A 24,920-nucleotide genomic window follows, 5' to 3' on the forward strand; every position below is an offset into this window, starting at 1 on the left:
AGATTTAGCTTGCAGGCTTTTATTTTCTCTTCTTTTGGCTGACTTTCACTGTAGAAAATAAGCTAAATATGTATGGACCAAAAGCACATAGACATTTAAAAGTCATTGTGTTTACTTAGTGATAACACTATCACAGATCATTTGTTTACAATACTTGGCAGAAAACAAACAAATAAAGTTGCAAATAAGAAACATAATCGTCAAAGTTGAATGAACAGCAGTAAAAACTATTTATGATTTTTTATTGTTTAGAAAGTTTACAATTTTACTCAACGTTGTATAATTCACAATAAAGTAAAATTCACATAACACATGGGATTATAAACCTTAGACAAAAGAAAATTAAACACACATGCTCCGCCTTAGATATGGACTATCGTCTATTTAAATAACGGTTTTCAGTTGAAAGAGAATTCAGTTTTACTTGTCATTATTGCAACTATATGTGGTTTATCCGTCGTCAGGACGTAGCATTTCAGGCTAACGAAAAGTTAGAGAAAACAGCACATAAATCTATCAGTGTAATTAGCCTGAGCAACATTCAGTTAAATAATAATAAAAAAAAGATTCTTAGATAAAACCTAGCCCATGGCAGCTATATGGTATCCTGCAGGAAAATGTTTAAATGGTAATTATTAAGATATTTAAGTGACAGAAAACCTGTATATTTATAAAGTTTCCTCCAATGCTTCTGCTTTGGACTAAAAGCAGTTGCGATCACACCAATGCCAATTTCTGTGTTAAATACAATTTTGTGGTGCGGCCAATGACGTAGCATTTGATTGTACACCCCATATAACTAGGGTATTAGTCCTTGATGCAGCTGTTTGGTGTTTTACTCCCGACCATCAAACCTTTGCTCTGCCTGTTTCTCCTGTCATTGCTTTAAATATATATAGCAACAGCACAAAGTGGAAGGACAAGAACACAATGTAGTTCATGGCACCCATACAACAAACAGCTCTATGGGAGTCAGCAGCCAGACCATTAAGCTGACCATGGGTGTTGTTTATAAGGATAAAGGTTTACAGGTGAGAAAATGTGTTGCTTCACTGTGGTTTTTGCTTTTACATGTTCTCAATCAGTACAAAAACGTCTGCTGGTGTCCACGGGTCTTTTTATTAACTTCAGCAGGAAAAATTGTAAGTATGATGATATATGTATTTTATGCAGATAGCAACATTTTTGTTACCAGTAACTAATTTCTCTTCGCAAAGCTACAAGGGGCTCATGCCAGCTGCCTTTATGAATGTGGTCAACATGCTTTTTTCTACAGCGCTGAATACTGAAAAGTAAGCATCACCGACTGAATCACATCAGCCACATAAGTGAATAATTTTCAAGAACTTCTCCTTTAATTCCTCTAAAAAGGCACTGTACCTTATTCAGCCTTACAGTAGAGCAGATAAGAACATAAAGCACTAACGTACAAACATGTTTGGTACCTCCAGTAGAAAGAACGGTGGTCAACATCCTGCTTTACTCATGCAGAGTTCTCCATTATTGCAAAACAACCAGTATGGCACAATAACAAATATGAGAGTGAAGACATCTTCAGATAAATAATGTCTCCCATCTGCAAGACTTTGCAAGTACAAAAAATATGCCGGTTGTGTTGACTTCAAAATGTAATCTTTCTGTTGTTAAAACAAGAAGGCAAAAAAAAACACACAATATCATAAGAGAAGTATAAGACAAAGGCTCAGGTTTGCCTGAGACAAAATGATCAATAAATTAAGAGGTTCACTGTTTACTCATTAAGGTATCTTACATCTAATGGGAAATAGCAACACTGAATAAAAGCCCACTTTCTGTCACCGAGTCCTCCTCATCTGTCAGTGACCCTCTTTATATCAGTGTCTCCTCATTTCAAAGCACAAGTAGCACAAGGACTGAGCAGGAAGCGTAACAAAGAGTCCACTGTTGCCCTGGTTTGGCACTTGACAAGTATAGTCCAGATACTAAGAGATGACTTCCACCAGACTCTGAAGAAGTGAGTTAGACTGTGATCTTAAACTAGACAGCCTGCTTCTGTTTGAGTGTACCAAAAAGTTAAACATTATGAGTCAAGTGAGAGTTGAGGTACCTATGTGTACACATTGGTTTTGGTGGAACAGTATTTTTTTTGCCTTGATAAACCAGGAACAGAATTCACATGAAACCTAAGAAAAATAATATCACATTTGGCAAACAAAAACAAGATATACAACAACAGATTTTCCCTTTTAGATTAAAGGTTTAAAATGCAGCTTGGCTAAATATTCTAGGGGATTTAGTTCATAGGATTCAGTTTTTAATGGCTCCCGCATTGTACTAAAACTCTGCTTGGGACCAAAGACAACGCCAATCATGCGCATGGTTGAAAAAAACTGAGATTCCACCCCGACAAACCTCTTTTTTCCGCTTGCTCAATTACCACTTCTTTTCAAGCTGCTAGCTACAAGACACCATTATTTTTCTATTGTTCCCTGTATTTCAGCGGCCTTTTCAGTGCATTTATTTTTCCTGCTTGGTCTTTCGCTTCCTCTGTCTACTTACAGAGACCCAGATGAGGGTTTGGTCCAGCTGCCACATGTATCCGTCAACAGGAAAATCCATCCCCCATCTCCCTTTCACAGCTGAGGCTTCCCGTGCAAACACACAAACATGCGCACACTGTCCACACACAAGGACAAACGTATGGCAAGTTTTGGGAATGTATACAAACTTTACGTGGATGTATGTGTGTGTGCGTGTATGTGTGTCAGGGAATATACATTCTTATGATGATTGGGGATAAAACAGGAGAAAAGCAGGGAAATAGTGTCAACATGGGTGCAGTGCGAGTAATTCCCTGAAGAAATATTAGCTCATATAATCTTCCTTCTGTGTTATTTTGCAATCTAAATCTCTCTTTTTGCTTACCATAAACCCACTGACATTAGTGAATGCATTAGCTGCTTTAACTCCCTTCATTCTGAGATGGACAGTGTCCCACCCTCATGCGTAGAGTGCCGCTTTTGTGTAGGTGCCAAAGCTGGATGAACTCTTCTGGCATGGCGTGGAACCACTTATAGGGCAGGATGTTGTCATAGTAATGGTGGCTGATGGGCTGCTTATCCAGGTCAACGGAGAATGGCCAGAAGCCATAAGCTGTCACCTCGTCGCACAGCCCCAGGGCCAGGCTGACAAGAAAGAGCCCTGTAGAGAGGCGTTTGGCATGAATGCCACGGGCTTTCCAGAATTTACCCACGCTGCGCAGGAACTCGGGGTTCGCAAAGAGCATCGTGAGATTGGAGGAAGAGTCTGCGAGGGCATAGTACGCCCGGAGTGAGGGGTCGGTACCAGGTTTCATGGAAAACGCTGGCATGTAGATGAAGCTGGAGCCGTATACCTTCATTTTATCTACAAAATCTTTTCTGGACCACAGAAGATTCTGGAATCTGAGGAAGAACAGGAAGATTTGCTCTAAATAAATCAGAGCAATAAGTAAGATGACGCCTTAAAGTACAGCTCTGCATACCAGAAGGAACATTGTGAAGCAGGCTGCCTACATATCTCAGAGATTTTTATTTAATCTAAATGTTTATTGAACATAAATAACGAGATGGTCTGAGGTTGTTTTGCCGCTTCAGGACCTGAATAACTTGCTGTTATTAATGGAACCATGAAGTCGGGTCCCTAGTAAAAAAAATCCTAAAGAAGAATGTCTGGCCATCAGTTTATGACTGTGAGCACAAGCACATGAGGGTTTTGCAGCAGAAAAACGTTCTGAAGCACACCAGCACGTTCTTCTCTGGATCACTCAAAAAATAAACAACAAACTGAAGATTTTGGAGTGGCCTAGTCAAAGTCTAGACTTCAATATAATTAAGATATTGAGGCATAATCTTAAATACCTCCAATGTGGCTGAAATAAAAATAATTACAGTAAGAAGAGTGGGTCTAAGTTCCTTCACAAAGATGTAAAAACTGACTGCAAGTTATTGCAAATAGTTGACTGCAGTTGTTGCCGCTGAAGGTAGAACTCATAGTGGATGGTTAGTTTGGATAGCTTTTTACCTCAGTAAATACGTTTCCTTAAAGTACTCTCTTCTAGGGTGGAATTTTGTTTTTGTGTTTTAATTAGAATTGTTTCATTAAAAAACAAAAGGATTTTTTTCATGGTTGAGTTTTTTTAGCACTTTGACTCTTCATGTTTAGTAGCCCTAGTCTAGCCTTATGCAGCTTTAATTTTCCATCTAGCTCTGAGTAAACCCAGAGACCTAATTTCATAAAAAACAAAAAGCAAAAAAAGAAACAAAATTTTCATCATTTATTTACAAATCAAGGACCCCTAATTAAATTTTGGACCCTTGCACATCTGGACACTTAGAATTTAAGCGAGTTACTGATGAGAATTTTGATTTGACTTATTTGAAATTGTTTTACCTTTTCTCAATGATGCTTGGGTTGGCAGTGACCAGGTGGGTTCTGGTTCCCACGTCCTTCACATATTCCTTTCTGAGTGGTGGAAGGTTGCATCTAGACGGATAAAAAGCCCATAATGAGTATTATATGCATATAATTTAATATGAAGACATAAACTTACAAAACTGATCGCTACAAAATGTAATGGGGACCAGAGTTTGGAAGATGTGTTTGCCTGAGGGCATGAAGTTGTGCCCCAACCACACAAATTTGTTTTAAGCATCGAAATTACAGCCGACTGAAAGGTGCAAATCAGCTTTAAGGTTTGTAGGTCTTGTCCTCATGAAAATAAACATATTTTACACTAACACTCCTTTTTTAAAATTTGTCCTAAAAATGTCCCCTCTGCAAAAATAGCACAATTTCTAGAAATGTCTTCTTCCACACCCACACAAAAATAACCTGAAATGTTACAGCAATTATTCCAGGGTTATATGTGGCAATGTAGCAGTTACCGCGATACGGCTAAAGGAAGAGGTGTGGCACATGCACAAGCACAACATTTTCTTTTGTGCTTGGGGCCGAGGGTGAGGTAAGTGTTAATGCCCTTCTCGTTTTCAGATAGTTGCGGGATGGTTATCAAATCAAAGATCCAGTCAATTAAAACCCTCTTTGAGATAATGGGACTATGATTTTTGGAGGGAAACTTATAGAATATCAGTTCATTCCAAAAATATTAATACATATGATGTGGGGGGGGGGGGGGGGGGGGGGGTGCTAAAGCCACAAGGCCCTTGGCTACTACCCTTGTAAGTCTTGGGTACAGTCTGGCTCAGAATGTAACTAAATAACTAAAGAGACTGGATTACATAATGCAGTGATTGTGGTTTCGCTTTCTGACACTGCTATGGATTCATGCAATACTTGCATGCATCCCCAGTAGCAAACTGGGAATGCAACAACAATCTGTTTAGGTCAGATCAAAAGTTTACCAAGTTGGTCAGAGTTGATATTGAACTCTGACCAACTATTATATTAACCCTTGTTCCATGCTTTAAGCTTGGTATCATTCCTCAAGCAGCACATGATTGAATAGATCTCTTACTGATTTTTCATAATTCCCAAAAATTAAACTCTTCAAAATTTGGGTTGCAAAATTCCAGGAATTTTATGTTGGAAAATTGTCATGGCAATTAGCAAAGATTTTTCTGAATTAACACAAATTTATGAGAATAAACTGGAATTTAAAATACTGAAGGTTGTCTATTAACAGCCATTTTAAATATAGCTGGGGTAAAATATATATATATTAGCATAATCTTTTAAGACAACAAGATTTTATGCAAGTACACTTGAGTATATGCATGTGATTCCTCAATCACATGCATGTAGCACACTGCTTGCTGCATGGGCATTGGGGCCACGCCCCCTACATGCACCGTCCATTCCTCCATTATATAGAAGAATAATTTCCTGGACTATTGCGGCTACGCTTTTGATCCCAGAGTAAAGACTTCTGAAGTTGCACATTTGAAGGCTCTAAATAAAATTAGTATAATGATATTATGAGATAAAATATATGTAAGATAATTTGAATGCACTGTGATGAAACAAAAATGATTATGTTTATGTTTGCATAAAATAGTCTGGTACAAATTCTCTTAGTTTTTAGCTTATTACTGTGAAAAGTTTTCAAATAGAAATATTTAGAAAATGTCCAAGCTTAACTTCTATTCAATGTTTTTGGAAAGGTTTGACAAATTTCCCAGACATCTTATGCCTCTCTGCAACCCTATTCAGAATCCATGAACTACTACTAAAAATGTTTTTTTTTCCAATTGTGTCTTTCTGGTATTTCTGACAATGACTGAGAGGAAATACACTGATCTGCCATAACATTATAACCACTAACATGTAAGTAGCACCTTACAACCCAATGGATTCTTTGGAAAACCATAAACCTGGGAATTAGTTATATTTGGTGCCAGTGTAAATGTTGTTGCAGACACAGAAAATTACAGCATACAAATGTCAACAACCATCTTTGGAAGAAACAGTAGCAAGATAGGAAAGGACAGGATAGGATTCTCGAGAGAAACTACAAATTCTCCAGAAACATAGGTGTTAGGAAATGCTGCAAACTGTGGAAAAACGCTCAATCCACAAAGAATTCACCCAACCATTCAACTTTCAAATGTTTACCAAACTGTTTCCTTAATTAATCTCAAAAGCAGAAACCAGACAGCGACACAGCATTCAGCCTCAAGCAGTTAAAATGCTGAACTGCAGTATGCACTTACCATTACTGCACTTATTTATGATTTGATTAGTTTATTTCTGCTGTTCAAAGTTTTAACTGTGTTAACAATAACTGTTGAAGGTGACAATGAATTGCACTGATTGGATCTGAATGTAATAAATAAAGAATATGCCAATATTGGGGTACTGGTTTTGGCAGGTGCTGGAATTATTAAATGCATGGTTATCATGTGCTTTCTGGCTCACAATGATTTGTTCAAAATAAAACTATTCAGCTTCTTTTTTGTACGCTGTTTTATGTGTGCATGCTTAATGTTCATTTGTCCATTTGGAAACTTGTATCTTATTCAATTAGAATATCATTAAATAGTACATTTATTTCAGTAATTCACTTCAAAAGGTGAATTTCCTACATTGCATAGATTCACTACATACAGAATAACAGGTTTCAAATGTTTGTTTCTGTTAATTATAATCATTACAGCTAAACATAAATTAGTTACTCAGAAGTATGTCCATGTAGTGCACAGTGTATGGAGTCAATCCTTGGTGGGGCTTCTTTTACATGAATTAGTTGCATCAATGAGGTTTTATGATCCTCTCAAGACTGTCATTTCCCCATTGCGTGTGCAAGAATCTACCCATTGTTTTCCTTCCAGTTAAACTTTCCAATCAAATTAGATCCTACTGGAATGCATGTCGTTGCAGTTGAATAACATAAAACGTATGAGAAACCAAACAAATAAAAAAAAAAAAAGAAAAAGAAAAGGTTTAGGCTAAAGCTAAAGCTTACATGAAACCTGCCCCATTAATATTTTAAATCAAATATTTCAGTTGAAAAGATAATAAAATATACAACCCACCCATGTTTAATACGACTTACACATCATGTTATGTTAACATTTACATAGTGGATGTTTTTAATGTTTCCATATATATTTTTAAATATATTACATACACATTAATTATTTCTCAATATAACTTGGCCCTGTCTGTCTTGTAAAGTGTGTTGAGATAATAATGTAAATTGTTGCTTCATAAATAAACAGTGTCAACCTGAATTGAATTTTCATTAGCATTACCCTTAGAGGCTTATGCTTCTTGTGAAGGGCATCAGTGACTGCTGGACAACTATTAGGTTAGCACTCTCCCCATGATTATTTAACCCATTATATGGCCATAACATAAACATAAAACTCTTTTTTTTTATGTTCTTACTGTATGTCATATTCTAATTTCCTGATTAACAAAATTGTGGGTTTTCATTAGTTGCATAGAACAATTATCAAAATCAACAGAAATAAATACTGGAGTAAAATAAATTTATATAATGCATGGATTTCAGTTTTTGAACTGAAAAACTGAAATAAATAAAGTTTTAATGATATTTTAATATATTAAGATGCAAAAAGTTAAGATTACAGAAAATAAATTCATAATGACCTGGAGGTCTGTAATAATTTTGGGTCCAAATGAACCTGTTCTTAGATAGACAAGACAAGTGAGATGTGCCAACCCTGCCCTTACAGGACACCTGGAAATATAAGGAAGCTAAATACTCTCCAGCTATTTTACCATTACATGAAAACAACTGTGAACATTTAGTCATTGCAACTGTGGGTTGGGAGAAAACTCAAGCAAGTGAAAAAATAGCTATGTGAATACCAGCAATTTACAAAGCACGCTATGTAAGACACTTTAAATAGCTTCTATTATCACATCTTGCAGACGATATTTAACTGCTAAGGTCGGTTTGACGAGGCAGTTGGGTTTAACTGATCTTTTTTAGCAAAAGCAAGTGCAGTATTAGTGTTATAATGTGGAGCTGTTAGCTTTAAATTGACCTTGTATGTAATTCAACATTCATACTTTATTCCATACTGACATAGTCTGATTACAACAAAGATACGACTCTACCAAGATCCCAAAATCTCACTCAGTTTTTAACATACTTCTCCTTGAAAATGTATTTGGCCTCTTATAGATTCTAGTTTATTACATCTAAATGTATCAAATCATCATGCAACTTTTAATATCAGATCAAGATAACCTAAATAGAAAATTCAAGGATCAAGAATCAAGTTTTCAAATGATTATTTCATTTATTTGGGAAACTAAAGCTATCCAAGCCAACCCAGCCCTTGTTAAGTCATGAAGTTTCTATGATTAACTCAATTATATAAAAAGTTTACTTTAACTTTATGAGCCTATATTTACTGCCAGACATGTAGAATCAGGAAATCACTTAAGCAGAACCCGAGTAAAATTAAGTGTTATTAATCTCCAACCATACCGGCTTTGTTTATTACAATTCTTTTTCCCTCGTTTGGTGTTTAGCTCACAGTTTTTCTCTGAGCTTGCTTCCGTTGCTGATCTCATTGTGCCCCATTTTGCCGTCTCTCTGTCTCTTGGATACAATCATCACCTGCCCTCATTAGGAAAGTTGCTATAAAACCGCTCTCTTGAGCACAGCCAAATCAAATTTGGGCAAGCAGTGTTGCAGTTCCACTCATGCATGATCCCACTGACCCCAGAAGTCTCTTCATCCCCTGTGGGGAGGTTCTTGTTGGGGTTCACTGGGGGTGGGAGACTCATGGGGTTGGGATCGGGGCTCGGGACTGCTCCGTCCTGGGGCGGCTCCGGTTGGCGGGTTGCTTTGGGCCATGTGGACCCCTCTTTTGTACATAGCCCCCTCACCGGAGGTGGATGGGGGTTGTTGGGGACTGGATTCGGGGCGGGGGGGCGGGAGCCGGGCCGGGCCGGGGTCACCCGGGTCTGGGCAGTACCGGCGCTGTCTGACTGCCTCTGCCCCAGGAGGGAAGGGGACCACCTCCTGGGTCCGGGGCTAGTTGCCCCTAGGGGGTACCGGCGCCTGGACCTGGGAGTATAGAGTATGCATGGGGAATGTGAGTGAGTGTATGACGTCCATTGTTGTTTATTCTTACGTTGGGTGTGAGTGATTTTATGTGTATTCATGAGGGTGGGAGTGGGTGATTGTGACTGTGTGTGCCTGTTTTTTTTTTGTTTTTTTGCGACAGGTTGGGTCTTGGACTGCTCCCTCTCCTGGATCAGCTTCCTCCCAGCCACACCGCCTGCCGGTGGTTGGAGTCTCTGCCCGCTGGTGTACTTGTGGTTCTCGGTGTCCAGAGCCGGGTGCTTTTGTGTGCTGGCTCACTCCCGGTGGCTGCTTGCCGGGGCCTGGCCCCCTGGGCTCTGTCTGGCCTTTGCTTGGGGGGTGGTGTGTCCCGGGGTCTTGGGCCTCTGGGTCCATGGCTGGATCTGCTCGGGCGGGGACGGCTGCCGTCGGGGCCTGTGGGCTCGTCGCTGCGGCTCCCTGGGGCTTCTGCACTGTCGCTGCTGGGTGGTTCCCCTGGGACTCTCCACTGCTCTTCTCTGGGGGGGGTTGTGGTAGTCCCGGCGGTGGTTTTCCTGGGGTTCCTGTGCTGTGGGGGGCCTTTAGATGTCTGTAGCTCGGATCTCCTCAGTGTCCGTCCAGGGACCATGGGGCAGGTCTGTGGGTCCTCACACTCGCTATTGCATATTTTTGTGGAGAAACCTTGTACACAAAAGCGCGTCCACACCCATACTCACAGGTGTTAAGCTTCAGGTGTTGACAGATATTGGGCTGTACCTCTCACTAAGTACATTTTATATTCAGAATTACCGTGTACTATTTTGTAAAAAAAAAAAAAAACAGCTACAGGTGTATAAGCAGTCAGTCAGTCAGTCATTTTCTACCGCTTATTCCATAGTGGGTCGCGGGGGAGCTGGTGCCTATCTCCAGCAGTCTATGGGCGAGAGGCGGGGTACACCCTGGACAGGTCGCCAGTCCATCGCAGGGCAACACACAAACAACCATGCACACACTCATTCATACACCTAAGGGCAATTTAGAGTTACCAATTAACCTAACAGGCATGTCTTTGGACTGTGGGAGGAAGCCGGAGTACCCGGTGAGAACTCACGCATGCACGGGGAGAACATGCAAACTCCATGCAGAAAGACCCCCGGCTGGGAATCGAACCCAGGACCTTCTTGCTGCAAGGCAACAGTGCTACCAACTGCGCCAACGTGCAGCCCCGGTGTATAAGCAAGCAGGGTGTAATCTTGTATTCTCTTCATCCTTCTTTCTCTCCTCCACTTTTTCCTCCTCTTTCCCCCCCCCATCTCTCTCTTTTTTGAGCTTCTTTTTTCCTTTTCATTAAAAAAAGAATAGGATCCTGTGGCGAGCACGAAAAACAGAGTTTAAATACAAAGACAGGGTGAAAATATAGCTAATGAACTGGAAAATATGGCTTGAGGAAATGGAGATGGATACGTTTGGTGGCTTTTCACACAAGGAAACACACACTGTTTCCTTGTGTGAAATAGGAAATCAAATAAAACAGGATATCAGGAAGTGAACTGTGGATCTCCACAGTTTCATCCTTCGATACAATTTCCTGATGACTGATGGTGCCGCATTCATCTGTTGAAACACTGTATGTATAAACACCACGGGAATGTTTTGCCATTCTCTTCAGAAACAAAACCCAGTTTTTTGTCCCAGTGATGAACATGTTTTTGTATGAAATGCGCATATCAACTCTAGAACAAAAAGACTTTGTGAAGATGCCGACTGAAGCTGGTAAGAAGGTGTTATTATCTACAATGAAACGAGTCCTTTACAGATTTAGGCTGAAAGGCCATTCAGTCGGAAAGCAGTCATTACAAAAACAACATAAAAAGCCAGATTTCAGTTTGCAAATTTGCTCATCTACTGTTCCTACAAAACATTTAGGGACTCAGCAGCCGTTACAGCAGTAAAAGCACACATTAGAAACAGCAAATGTAATATGTATAAAAAAGTGGGGGAAGCTTGCAAGCCTGAGAACAGCAATCCAGCTTGGAAGTGAAGGGGTGGGAACATCACGTTGGATGAGTGTTTTGCTGTAGGATGGCCAGATGCCCTTTATAAAACACATGTGAGCAGAACATTATGAGTACATATTGAAGCAACATCTCTAGACATCAGCAAGAAAGTTTAGACACAAATAAGTCTTCAAAATGGACAATGACACTAAGCATACAGTCCATACCAAATCAGTTACAAAGTAGTTTAAGGACAACAGCATATATCCTATGGAGTGTCTTCCAGAAATCCTTGGTCTCGGTTGCAAATTAAATTTACTGTGAATATAAAAATGTGGTGTCAACAGAACAAATGATGTAAACATTGACTTTTTTTATTAGGATATATTTTATCAAATTAAAAGATTATTTACAATGAAATGACCAAATGGCTTTATCCACAAAAACTTTTATTTATGGAGGGCAATCTGTATATTGCGCTAGTTTTTTTTAAATTTTAAACAGAATTTTGGCTATAATTTTAAATAAGAGTATAAACTTAAGTTGAAACCAAAATGAAGTTCCAAATGTTCAAAATCTCATTTTAAATCCAATCTCAGACTGGATGAAACTAATTTTAAATTATGACTTTGTGTTGAAAAAGTTTTGTAAAAAAAAAACAAAAAAAAAAACATAAGTCTCTTCATCTCACCGCATGATAAAGTCAGCCTGGTCAATGTCCCGTCCACATTTGCTGTGCCTGAGGATGCCGCCATTGCCCACCACAGCACACTTTTTCAGGGGCAGCTTCAAAGGGTTGCTCTGGAAAAACAAGAAACCGTTTTGTTAGCAGGCAACTTGTGCAGATCCTGAAACAAGCCTTGTATTTTCTCTTAGAAGTAGACACTAACATAGAGGCCATGATACAGTTTAGCCCCACTGCCTTGTGCTCATTTCCTCCCAAGGCCCTGGGGTGCTGAAAGAGAAATCACGAAGAAAACAAGCCAGGATCATTCAACTTACGAATCTGACTCTGTTTCTGATATACGCTCCCAAAACAAAGTCAGTACTATGTGCATGGATATAGAGAAATCATTTAATTATCAGGCACAAATAGGCGGTACATTTGATGACCTGCCTTTAAATTAATGTACAGTTACAATAGTTAATAAATAAATGTACATTTTAAATATAATGGTCATTTTTGCCTTTCTTAAATTTCTTAAATGTTCCACTACTCTATTTGTCACGGGGGGGTTTAGGGTCGGACCAAAGTGCAGACAAGAGCTTGGCAGAAGCATATTGAATAATCTTCAGATTTGTTCAAAGGTCACTGCAGGAATTAACCAGAGTCAAAGTCCGAAAACTTACATCTGCAAGCTCTGCAGGAACATGGATCACATGGCAGTCAAGGGTAGAGACCCGAGTTGAGAAACGTGGAACCAGCAAAGGACAATGAAACAAAACAAACTAATATACTGAGGGAGAACAAAGGCAGGTAATCGAAGGAACTCAGAACAGGTGAGACAAGGAGACAGGAGGGCAGAGGGAGCAGGTGAACCTAATAAAACTAAAGCATGAGGAAAGGGACTATTGACAAGACAGTGAGCAGGCCTAAAGAGAAACTATAAACCAAGATAAAATAAAACATAGAATCAAGAATAAACATGAACTAAAGGGAACTGATTGGTTGGGGGTAACACAACAACCTAAGAACTACGAACTTAGCAAAAAGAAACCATAAAGAAACCCTGATTACAAAAGTAAACAAACCTAAACCAATACTGATGGAACAAACTGAGAAAGAGGCAGAGGAAGCGAGGACAAGAATAAAAGTAAACAATAACAAAAGCTAACCTATTAAGGAGGGACTGGAGAATAAGGACAAACTAGAGAAAACAAAGCTAAGAGGGACAAGAAATGTAAAGGGGACTAAAACTGAGTAATAAATAACTAAAAGAGGAAAACTAATGACGAGAGGAGTAACAGAAAATAAACTAATAATTAGGAGAGTGCAAAGGAATCAATAAAAAACACGAACATAAAACGAGATTAAAGCTAAGGACCCAGAGGACTATAATAATAATAAATAAACCATACTAAGTACACAAATAGGAAAGAAACACCAAGGGAACTAGGGGCGAGAGGAGAACACACTGGGAGGCTAAAGGAAACCAGAACAGTCAGAAAACAGAAAGCCATAAACATGAATACAAAACCACAAAGTCCAAAATGTCACTTCCTGACACTATTAATATAATCAGAAATCCGTTGGCTCAATATTTTCTGACAGGCTGGTCCTCATTGAATCACAGTGTTTAATAAACACACCCAGAAGCCTGGCATTGTCAAATGCACGCAAAAGGGTGAAATGTCAAGCATCTCTCTTTTATTTTCTTCTAAGAATAATAAAGCACATCCAAAATATCTCAGGAGAAACCCCAAAACTTGTCCATCTCTTCTAAACCACCTTAAAATTACTCAAACATCTATTATAAAAGGCATAAAAATGAACATTGGTGTTTCCAAAAACTTTAGTGGAAAAGCATAGCATGGGTTTAAATCTGGCATTACCTATTTATACCTTATGGTAGATTCCTGACTTTGATCTAAAAGGGAAACTCTGGAGGCAGCTAAACATTATGGTGATGGCAAGAAGCTGCTCACCTGAATATCACCAAAATACCAGTGGAAACATAAAGAAAGCTGATCATCAATTGTGAGAGGGTTTGATTGCTGTAGCGCCAGTAAAGATTTTTCCATTTAATTTGAGAAGGGTACAAATACTTTTTGACAGGCCATTTTTCAATAAGTTAAAGGGGAAATATCATACAAAATCCACTTTTGTAGCCTTCAAACATATTTTGTTGTGTACCCGGAGTCACAACAAACACAACAAAATGTATTGTATCCTGTCAAGGATCTCAAGCATGTGTATTTTAGAAGATGCACCCATCTTATATATGTGTGTATTATATTGAACAGTGTAAAATTCAGACACAGTAAGTTATAGGTTCGCTGCGGTGCCAGCATCCCATTATCTTTCTTCTTTCACAAATAATGGAGATTAGGCATTCAGGTCATTTCTAAAACACTGACGCTGTAGGTTATGGTGTCTTTAAATTGTTTCCAAGTTGTGATTAACATATACAGGGGTTGGACAATGAAACTGAAACACCTGTCATTTTAGTGTGGGAGGTTTCATGGCTAAATTGGACCAGCCTGGTAGCCAGTCTTCATTGATTGCACATTGCACCAGTAAGAGCAGAGTGTGAAGGTTCAATTAGCAGGGTAAGAGCACAGTTTTGCTCAAAATATCGAAATGCACACAACATTATGGGTGACATACCAGAGTTCAAAAGAGGACAAATTGTTGGTGCACGTCTTGCTGGCGCATCTGTGACCAAGACAGCAAGTCTTTGTGATGTATCAAGAGCCACGGTATCCAGGGTAATGTCAGCATACCACCAAGAAGGATGAACCACATCCAACAGGATTATCTGAGGATGCAAGAAGAAGCTGTCTGAAAGGGATGTTCGGGTGCTAACCCGGATTGTATCCAAAAAACATAAAACCACGGCTGCCCAAATCACGGCAGAATTAAATGTGCACCTCAACTCTCCTGTTTCCACCAGAACTGTCCGTCGGGAGCTCCACAGGGTCAATATACATGGCCGGACTGCTATAGCCAAACCTTTGGTCACTCATGCCAATGCCAAACGTCGGTTTCAATGGTGCAAGGAGCGCAGCAAATCTTGGGCTGTGGACAATGGGAAACATGTATTGTTCTCTGATGAGTCCACCTTTACTGTTTTCCCCACATGCAGGAGAGTTACAGTGTGGAGAACCCCCAAAGAAGCGTACCACCCAGACTGTTGCAGGCCCAGAGTGAAGCATGGGGGTGGATCAGTGATGGTTTGGGCTGCTATATCATGGCATTCCCTTGGCCAAATACTTGTGCTAGATGGGCACGTCACTGCAGAGGGCTACCGAACCATTCTTGAGGACCATGTGCATCCAATGGTTCAAACATTGTATCCTGAAGGCGGTGCCGTGTATCAGGATGACAATGCACCAATACACACAGCAAGACTGGTGAAAGATTGGTTTGATGAACATGAAAGTGAAGTTGAACATCTCCCATGGCCTGCACAGTCACCAGATCTAAATATTATTGAGCCACTTTGGGGTGTTTTGGAGGAGCGAGTCAGGAAACGATTTCCTCCACCAGTTTCACGTAGTGACCTGACCACTATCCTGCAAGAAGAATGGCTTAAAATCCCTCTGACCACTGTGCAGGACTTGTATATGTCATTCCCAAGACAAATTGACGATGTATTGGCCGCAAAAGGAGGCCCTTACACCATGCTAATAAATTATTGTGGTCAAAAACCAAGTGTTTCAGTTTCATTGTCCAACCCCTGTAGTTTATTGGTCATCCCTGATTAGTTTTTACTGACTCCTATGTAAAATAGGTTATTTTTCTTTCTTTCTGCTCTCGGTGGAGGAGGACGCTTTTTCTCTGTCTCCCGCACCCCTCCCATATCTGCCCTGCTTCAATTCTGTGTCTTGTCTTCTTTTTGGAGCATCTTTTTGCGTATCTTCCAAACTCTTAGTTATGGATTGGTCAGCTGGTCTCTCAATGCAATTGATCAAATTTTCTCGACGAGAAGACAGGGTGAAGGAGAACCCAACTTGTCCGGACTGGACGTTTTTCTCTGGATTTGGAGTCAGCGGTTATCTGGCATATCGAGAAATTCGGAGAGTGTCAGCAGCTGTTCTGGCCATTGTTAGGCTGCCTGGCATGTGTGATGGGATCGTCAAGGCGATCAGCACTCAGACTGAGATGTTACGTGAGCTGAATCGCAGACTGGATGTGATCCTTAGGATCGCAGGCAGGTTGCGGTTCCTGGACTCAGGGGTGAAATGGGATAAATCTTGGAGAAAGTTGTTCGCTTGGATCTGGCTGTTTGGATTCGCCATTGAGAAGCACCAGTGAGACTCTCAAGGCTGACGGAAAATTAAGAGTCAGCCTAACCCAAATAATTATTGTTTTTCTGAATCTGGCTCCCCTGCACGGCCTTGATGGCTGGCTATCTTCAACTTCTCCTGGAAGTAATGTAAACATGACGCTTCCCTGAGGACATCTGAGGACATCTGTGGACCTGCTCAGAACTTTGTGGCCGGTTGATGAACATTCCAACGTACCATCAAGGACAATGGTCTCTGGGACAGTGCTTCATGGACTTACTTGCACACACTCACTTGCACACACACACATGCTCAAGATAAACATATGCACCCCCTCACACCACCTTCACCGTTCCCGGCATGATGTTGTTTTGTAAACTTGTTGCTTCTTTGTGCTGAGGTTTTTTGCAATCTCAAATTGTATCCTGCTAAGGATAAAGTGTGAAATATGATTTTTTTCCTCTACTTACCTAATGTGGCCTCTTTTCTCATCTAGCAAGGGCAGCGCCTGTGAGTGGGCAGCAAAGCCTCGGTGACCCGTCCCCCCCTTGTCTTGTGTCATGATGTATGTTTGGATGGGTTGTACTGAAATTCTAATTTGCCCTCGGGGATCAATAAAGTATCTTTGAATTGAATTGAATTATTGACATGCTCTTTAGTTTTAACCAGTTTAAAACAGTACATGTTGAGAATTATTGAAAATAATTTTGGTCTAGTTTGCAGAGCCACAGTTTACCTCTCACAAAGTGATTTGTGGGTTCTTTAAATATAATCCATCTTTGAGCATTTATCTATAAACTAGTACAAACAATTATATGTGCATACTACTACTTGCTCAGAGTTTAAAAACTTGACAAACTCTAAGGCTGATTTCATGCCATTTATGGTTTTGTATTTATCTTGAATCTTCCTCCTGTGGTAGATTAATTAAATCTCTGAAGTTCCTCCTAACACTATTTATTGAGTCACTATGAAGAGCCTTGGCTGTAAATTATTACCTTATCATCATGTACTTTACCTAGTTAAGAACAGCAGCAAAGCTGTAGTAGAGGACACTAGAAGCACATGGTACAGGAAAGGCGATGCTTCTGCAGCATTGAAGTTTGATGCAAGGATTACGAGACATGGTGGAAAGAAGTGCTCATTATTCTTCTTAGAGTAAACATGCATGATAACACATACACCCCCCCCACTCACACACAGTTTTGTTAGAGACATTCCAGCAAACCCAACGCATTTGAAGTTGAGCCTTGCAGATAAATGAGGGTCTGAGGTTCACAATCATATCAATTAATACTAAAGAGAAAGATCATAGGAATCTACTTTTCAGTCCACTGAGCCATATGTATACAAGCTCTGTTTGAACCATTCTACTAACCAGTAATTACCTGTCAAAGCCCTATTAGGCAGATTCCCTGGAAGATGCCCATATTAGCTAGCTACTGCCAGCTTGGTGTAGCGTGGCTGGTCGTCTGTGTTAAGACCTGCAATCACACCAGTGGTAGTTTAATGTATTTAGAGGAGTGTGTGACTCAGAGCATCATCTGCCCTATATAACTAACACTTCCTTTCAAGCTGTATTCAGCACATTACGCTAAAATTGGAGTTGCAGTAACCTCGGGTTAACTGCAACTTGGCCATGGTGAGTTGCTTCCTGAGACTTTTTTTAACCTGTTGTCAGAGAAGTGCTATTTTGTCTGATATTAAAATGTGTTTAATGATCTCAAAAGTGCCATAAAAAGAAAATAAAACAGAATATGTGAAGGCGTATATGTGGTGCTCTGCACAAAATGGTAATGCCCGGGTGATGCAGCTGCTTTTCCTGGAGCCATTAAAAAGTTTTTGTAAAAAAATTCTAAAAGATTTTCAAAAATGTACTCCAACATCTCAAAGTCAATAAAGTGATCCACTGTATGACAATTATATGGTTATAGGCACATAATGTAAGTATGAATTGGCAAAGGTATGATCTGAATGGATGTTCTAATGCGCTAGCTTAGCTAAAACAATGATATAGTGCTAGCTAAAGCTAGATGTAGGTAGCTAAACTAAAAAAAAAAAAACAAACGACTAAAACATAACTATGTTGTCACAAGTCATTAACAAAAAAACAACATATTAAAAATATCATTTCTTTGGGCATAGCTACAAGAAAAGAAAAACTGCAGGGGCAGCAACTTGAATTTGCTAAATATTGTGCTTAAAACTAAACTGAACATACAGTGGATGTTAGAAGTTTACACTCCCATGTTAAATTGATGTAAAAATAATGAGAACAAAATACTTTTCAGTTTTTCATTTTTTATGAAACATATAAATACGTATGACTGAGGTGTCCACAAAGATAAAACTGAGGAGGAAAAAAGCAGGCATAATCAACATGAGGGAAATATTTACTGAGGAGAAGTGATCAATGGAACAAGACACAGGTGGGAGAATGATTAACAGAGTGAGAGAAGCTGAGTGCGGAAACTGAAGATAGACAAAGGGCATCTAATGGAAATCATGGATAAACATAAACCAAAACACATAGAGACCTGAAAATAAGAAACAGAAAACAGTGCAACAAAAGAAGGACTAAACTATAGAAAAAAACGGAAACAAAACAACAGAAAACAAGAACCAATTAAGTATAATGAGAAGGACCAGACTACCAAGAATGGGATGTTGCAACTGTTTTGTTTTTTTTTGTCTCAGATTTGTTTGTTTTTCAACTGAACTGCACAGGGTATATGCACCATTACAGATGGGAAAAAAAAGCTCTGAAAGAATTCATCAGGGTTCAGAAACCTGACATTACAACAGTGGTGGTGCGGACACTTTGTATCCATAGTATTCAAACAACATGTTACTCAAAAACACAAGGTCATACAGGAACTGCTTCTAGTCATCGCTACTAAAACATGTTCAGCATATTGAATTGTGGAGTTCACTTATTCTGTACACACTGCTTTTGCATTCAGATTTTTTATCTTTATTAAATTATGACAGTGGTGAATATTATATCTTGTTTGATTTTGTAACAGCCTAATGTCAAAACATTAGTTAGTTTGTCCTTTGACCTTTGTCACCGGTCCTGTTCAAAACTTTTATGGACAGGATTTCTAGACGCAGCCAAGGGCCGGAGGGGGTCTGGTGTGGGGACCAGTGGATTTCGTCTCTTCTTTTTGCAGATGATGTGGTCCTGCTGGCCCCCTCTAGCCAAGACCTACAGCATTCGCAGCCGAGTGTGAAGCGGCTGGGATGAAGACCAGCTCCTCCAAGTTAGAAGTCATGGTACTTGACCGGAAAAGGGTGGCTTGTCCTCTTCAGGTTGGAGGGGAGTTCCTGCCTCAAGTGGAGGAGTTCAAGTATCTTAGGGTCTTGTTCACGAGTGAGGGAAGAATGGAGCGGGAGATTGACAGACGGATCGGTGCCGCTGCTGCAGTAATGGGGGCACTGTGCCGGTCCGTTGTGGTGAAGAGAGAGCTGAGCCGAAAAGCGAAGCTCTCGATTTACCCTCACATATGGGCATGAACTTTGGGTCTTGACCAAAAGTACGAGATCCCGGATTCAAGCGGCTGAAATGAGCTTCCTCCGTAGGGTGGCCGGGCACTCCCTTAGAGATAGGGTGAGGAGCTCAACCATCCGGGAGGGGCTCGGAGTAGAGCCGCTGCTCCTCCACATCGAGAGGAGCCAGTTGAGGTGGCTCGGGCATCTATACCGGATGCCTCCTGGACGCCTTCCTCGGGAGGTGTTCCAGGCACGTCCCACTGGGAGGAGGCCCAGGGGACGGCCCAGGACACGCTGGAGGGACTATGTCTCTGAGCTGGCCTGGGAACGCCTTGGGCTCCCCCGGGTTAGCTGGAGGAGGTGTCTGGGGAGAGGGACGTCTGGGTGTCTCTGCTGAGTCTGCTGCCCCCGCAACCCGGTCCCGGATAATCGGAAGATGACGAGTATGAGTACAAGAAATAAGTCTCATGAGTTAATAATAATTAACTCATGAGACTTAATGAGTTAATTATTAAATACAATGCTGTCTATTGTATTTAATACAATAGACAGCATCTATTGTATTAAATAGATGCTGTCCTAGAAACTACATTGTTAATTTAAAACCATATCATGATAATCATCAAAATCCTGCTATGCAGAAAAACACTTAATTTAGATTTTGTTTTTTTTTGTCCGCATCTCCCAGGTCTAAAGTCATCTAATTAGAAAAAAAGGTCCCCATTGGATGATTACATCTCAGTATAAATCCAGATGTTCTCTGAGGGCATCTGAGCTTCACAAAAAAAAAATAAGAGAACAAACACCATCATGAAGACCAAGAAACACAGCAGGGATACAGTTGGGGAGAGGTTTTAAGTAGCTTTAGGGTATGAAATAATATTCCAAGATCTCACAGAGTACTGTTCAATTCACCTGATAATTGAAATAGATTGGCACAACTAAAATTCTACCAAGACATGGCCATCTTCCTAACCTAAAATGATAGGCAAGCAAGCATTAAACAGAGAAGCAGCCAAGAGGCCCAAGAGGTCCTCCAGAGGTAACTCTGGAGGACCTGCTGAGATCCATAGCTCAGGTGGGAGAATCTTATGCAGGACAAATATTATTTATGCACTCCAGAGATCTGTCCCTTATGAGAGAGTCACAACAACAAAAAAACATCGTATATAAAAATCACAAGTAGTCTCAGGTAACATCTGTCAAAAGCCATGAACAGGGCACAGCAAACGTGAAAGAAAATGTTGAAGTTAGGTAAGACTGACATGTTTTTCGCTACATATGCAAGATGCTAACCAACACTGCACATCACCCAGAGCACATCACTCCCACCAAGATAAATAGCGGTGGCAGCATCATGCATCATCCAAGCATATAAAGGCAGCGGAACTAAATTTTTCACACAAACTTTGAACATCGCTCAGAAAGTCTGGAAGATAATTGCTCAAGCTATTAAACATAAAACAAAAGCAGCAACTAAATAGAATAAAATATAAACTATTCATGGTAAACTTCTTTTTTTTCTTACAAGATCTTTAAATTAACAGAAGTGAAGGTAAAGCCTGTAGAATTACTCATTTTGTCCAAAAATCAAATAAAATGTACAGATGCTTTTAGGATATAACATTAAAATCATAGGTAAAAAGAAAAACGACATTTAAAAAAAATTCCCATAAGCTGCATTGCCACTTCCTCACTGCATTCACATTTTTTTTTTATTCACCCACATCCTCCCTCGCTTGCATGACTGAACATGCATGGCTAACGACTTCAAATTAGGGTCAGATATTCATTGCGGTCCTCAGCCAGGATGTTGGACTGCAGATATGCAGCCTGAAAGACTTAACCATGTCTCACATCTTTACCCAGTTCAGCTTGCTGTGCTCACACATAAAGACAAAACAAAACGTGGTGATCTCAACAATCAGTTTCTCATTTAGTCATATCCTCCCTACAGATCTAAACCTACACCTACACATGTAGCTCTGCACCGACATTTTGGGTGCCAACACAAATGCATGCAAGTGAATTTTCAAGCTCTGCTTTAGTATGTCATAAAAACCCTAATTGTTTAATGCTTAAGTTTTCTCTCTGCAAAAGCAGAGAAGAAATTTAGAATTTCAATAAATTCTTATTTGTTGTTGATTTTCAGTTATGTTAAAGAGTTTTTAGGATGATGCTTTGGCTGCTTGTCTACCTACTCCTCCTCAGCTTTATATCGACTCCCCCTCACACCGAGACAATGTGCGAGTAATCCTCTCCCCCTCAGAGGATGACTGTCTGCTCCACTGACCCCTCCCTTCCTCCATTATGGATCACCAGTATCACTGAGAAAACCCACCCACCTTGTGGCAGGAGCAAGAGGGGGAAGAAATCACTTCGCATGAATCTACTCCCAATTACTTATATGTCAGTAATGAATGCCGTGGCAAAGGATTCCAGCAGGAATAATGGTAGTAACAGACATATTTCCACATGTGATCTAAGCATGTATCCCTGGAAAAACAAAAGGCCCTCATCAACATTCTGATTTACCTGCACAAAAAGTGAGTAGGTCTTGTTGCTGACAGAGTGTGAGTGGTAAAACTCTCCATCGTACCACAGGACCTTGCCAATAGGAGAGTTCTCCTTCGTCACTGCAAACATCCACCTTGGATTGCAGCATTCTGTCAGCAGGTTCCTGTGCAGAAAAGGATGAAGGGTTAGTCTGACCTGTTGTCCCTCCGTCACACATGCTGCTAACATCTAATTGGTTAACAGGCACAGCAAATCTACTTTTAGCGAGTGGCTCCACCCACTGACTATGATGGATAAGGCCAACATTAAAAAGTACATTTAGGATGCCTTGCAGAACAAGAGCAGGAAATAATACAAATTTATATGAATGATAAACGTTTTCTAATCACCCAAAGATTAACTGATGACTTATTGAATTGTGGAGCCTTTGGACCGCCATATAGTCACACTAACACAGAATATCTATTTAAAGCTCCTCAGAAGAGCAAAGAGGCTCAGCTCATGGTGAGCATCCTCCTTCTTGGCCTGGCTGCTGCTCTGGCATTTTCTCAGATCGTCCTAACTGGCTTTGGCTCTGTGAATAACCACAACTGAATGGTTCAAATAAGTTCGCTTAATAGTTTAAATTTAAACTGAGGTTTAAATAAGAAACATGTGTGTGTTTCTTATGAAATTATCTAAAATTATAGTTTGAGCTGGGCCTTCTTTGCTCTTCTGTATAGCTTTAAATAGCTTTTCTGTGTATGTGGAAAATTATGCAGATCTAAAAGGGCAACAATTAAACAAATCATGATTATTTTTGGTAATTGATATATATTTAGTTAAGCCCAAGATTATAAATAAACAACTTATTAATTTAGATTACTGTAATCGTTCAATTTGACCAACTTGTGTTTTCTGACTGGAAGGAATATTAACATTTTGGAGTGCTGACTTGATTCTGATAAATCCAATCCAATCCAGCTTTATTTATAAAGCACTTTACATTACAAGATGGACCAAAGTGCTGTACAGAATGCATAAGAACATTAAAATTACAAATGCCATTACAAAGGCACAAAAACATAGAATACTAAAATCTAAATAAAACTTTAAAAACACACAAACAGTTATACAATAAAAACTAGCCTAACCCACAGACCAAAATCAAGAGCCTTAAAAACAATTAAAGCAACTTTAAAATGAATCCTAAAATGTTTTGGCCAACTGCCTTAAATGATAAAAACATGATTTCATGACTGCCCTACTCTGGCTGTCAAATTTAAGATCAGCATCCATTTTAACTCCAAGGTTTGTATTGGCCAGCTTCTATTACTGGGCCAAATAACCTAACTCAATATGAGGAGTCTCAGCTGTGCCACTAAAAACTATTACTTCAGTTTTACTCTCGTTGAACTTTAAAATGTTTAACCATTCAGGCCTTTAGATCTTCAAGAGATTTTAGGAGTGAATTGACACAGTTTCCATCTTCCTTTTTAAGTGGGATATAAATCTGATTATCATCAGCATAACAGTGGAAGAGCACACCGTGCTTCCTCAATATGGAGCCAAGTGGAGGCAGATACAGGGCAAAAAGAAGGGGTCCTAAAACAACGCCCCGTGGCATTGCACATGATAAAATAGCAGAGGATGATACAAAAGGTTTGATCACAAAGTCTGATCTGAACCAGTCCACTGTTGTATCCCTAATGTCCACCCACTGAGTCAAACGAGAGAGGAAAATTTTGTGTTTCTCCATTTCAAACACAACTTTTAAATCCAAAAGGACAAAAACAACAGTCACAAAAATCTGTAGCTAAAATTATATACTTAAAAAGTTTTAAAAGAGATGATTCTTTGCTGTGTAAAGTTTTAAAGCCAGATTGGAAACCTCTAAAATATCAGGCACCTCCAAAAAGGCCATCAATAAATCACAAACCACCTTCTCAATGATGTTTGAAATGAAGGGTAGCTTAGAAATTGGCCTATAATTAGGAGGATCCGTAGGATCTAGCGCAGGTTTTTTAAGTAATGGTTGAAGAACAGGCTCAAACTGGTTAAACACAACAGAACAGGTAACGAGCTGATGGGTCACAACCAGCATTTGAAATAGAGACCCTAGATGTGATCTTATCAGTTAAGAAATTAAGACAATTTTCACAACCTACTGGAGATGACTCAATAACAACTGTCTAGTGAGTACTCATAAAGGGTCTATAAAGGGAGCTAAAGATTAGGGTAATGGCAAAGAGGCTTTTCAACCTCACATACTTGGTGCACCAAATAGTCAAAACACATTTCTATTGAATATTGAGCACAATATAAAAACATTTTGACATGCATTTATTCTAAAAATTGCAAATACAAACTTTTCTATTTTGAAAATTGAAACCCCTTTTACTTTGTTTTATTATCTTTTAAGAGATACCTGTTTCATCTCCTATCAGAAACAAACTTCTAGGTTAAATCTCCCAGGGGTATGA

The 24,920-nt window shown here is 39.7% G+C and overlaps 1 protein-coding gene across 1 annotated transcript in view; it reads right to left on the reverse strand.

Moving 5' to 3' along the window:
- Window positions 1–225: 225 nt before the first annotated feature.
- The window catches only part of st8sia1 (ST8 alpha-N-acetyl-neuraminide alpha-2,8-sialyltransferase 1), a 28,366-nt gene continuing 3,671 nt past the window's right edge, over window positions 226–24,920 (reverse strand). Inside the window, exons 2-5 of the mRNA XM_047390115.1 lie at window positions 22,477–22,621; window positions 12,191–12,300; window positions 4,411–4,503; window positions 226–3,422 (exon numbers count right to left, since the gene is read on the reverse strand). Coding sequence (XP_047246071.1) covers window positions 2,942–3,422; window positions 4,411–4,503; window positions 12,191–12,300; window positions 22,477–22,621 — 829 coding nt within the window. The 3' untranslated portion in view covers window positions 226–2,941. The remainder of the gene's footprint in view (window positions 3,423–4,410; window positions 4,504–12,190; window positions 12,301–22,476; window positions 22,622–24,920) is intronic.

Source organism: Girardinichthys multiradiatus, chromosome 17 (assembly GCF_021462225.1).
Source record: "Girardinichthys multiradiatus isolate DD_20200921_A chromosome 17, DD_fGirMul_XY1, whole genome shotgun sequence".
Lineage (NCBI taxonomy): Eukaryota > Metazoa > Chordata > Actinopteri > Cyprinodontiformes > Goodeidae > Girardinichthys > Girardinichthys multiradiatus.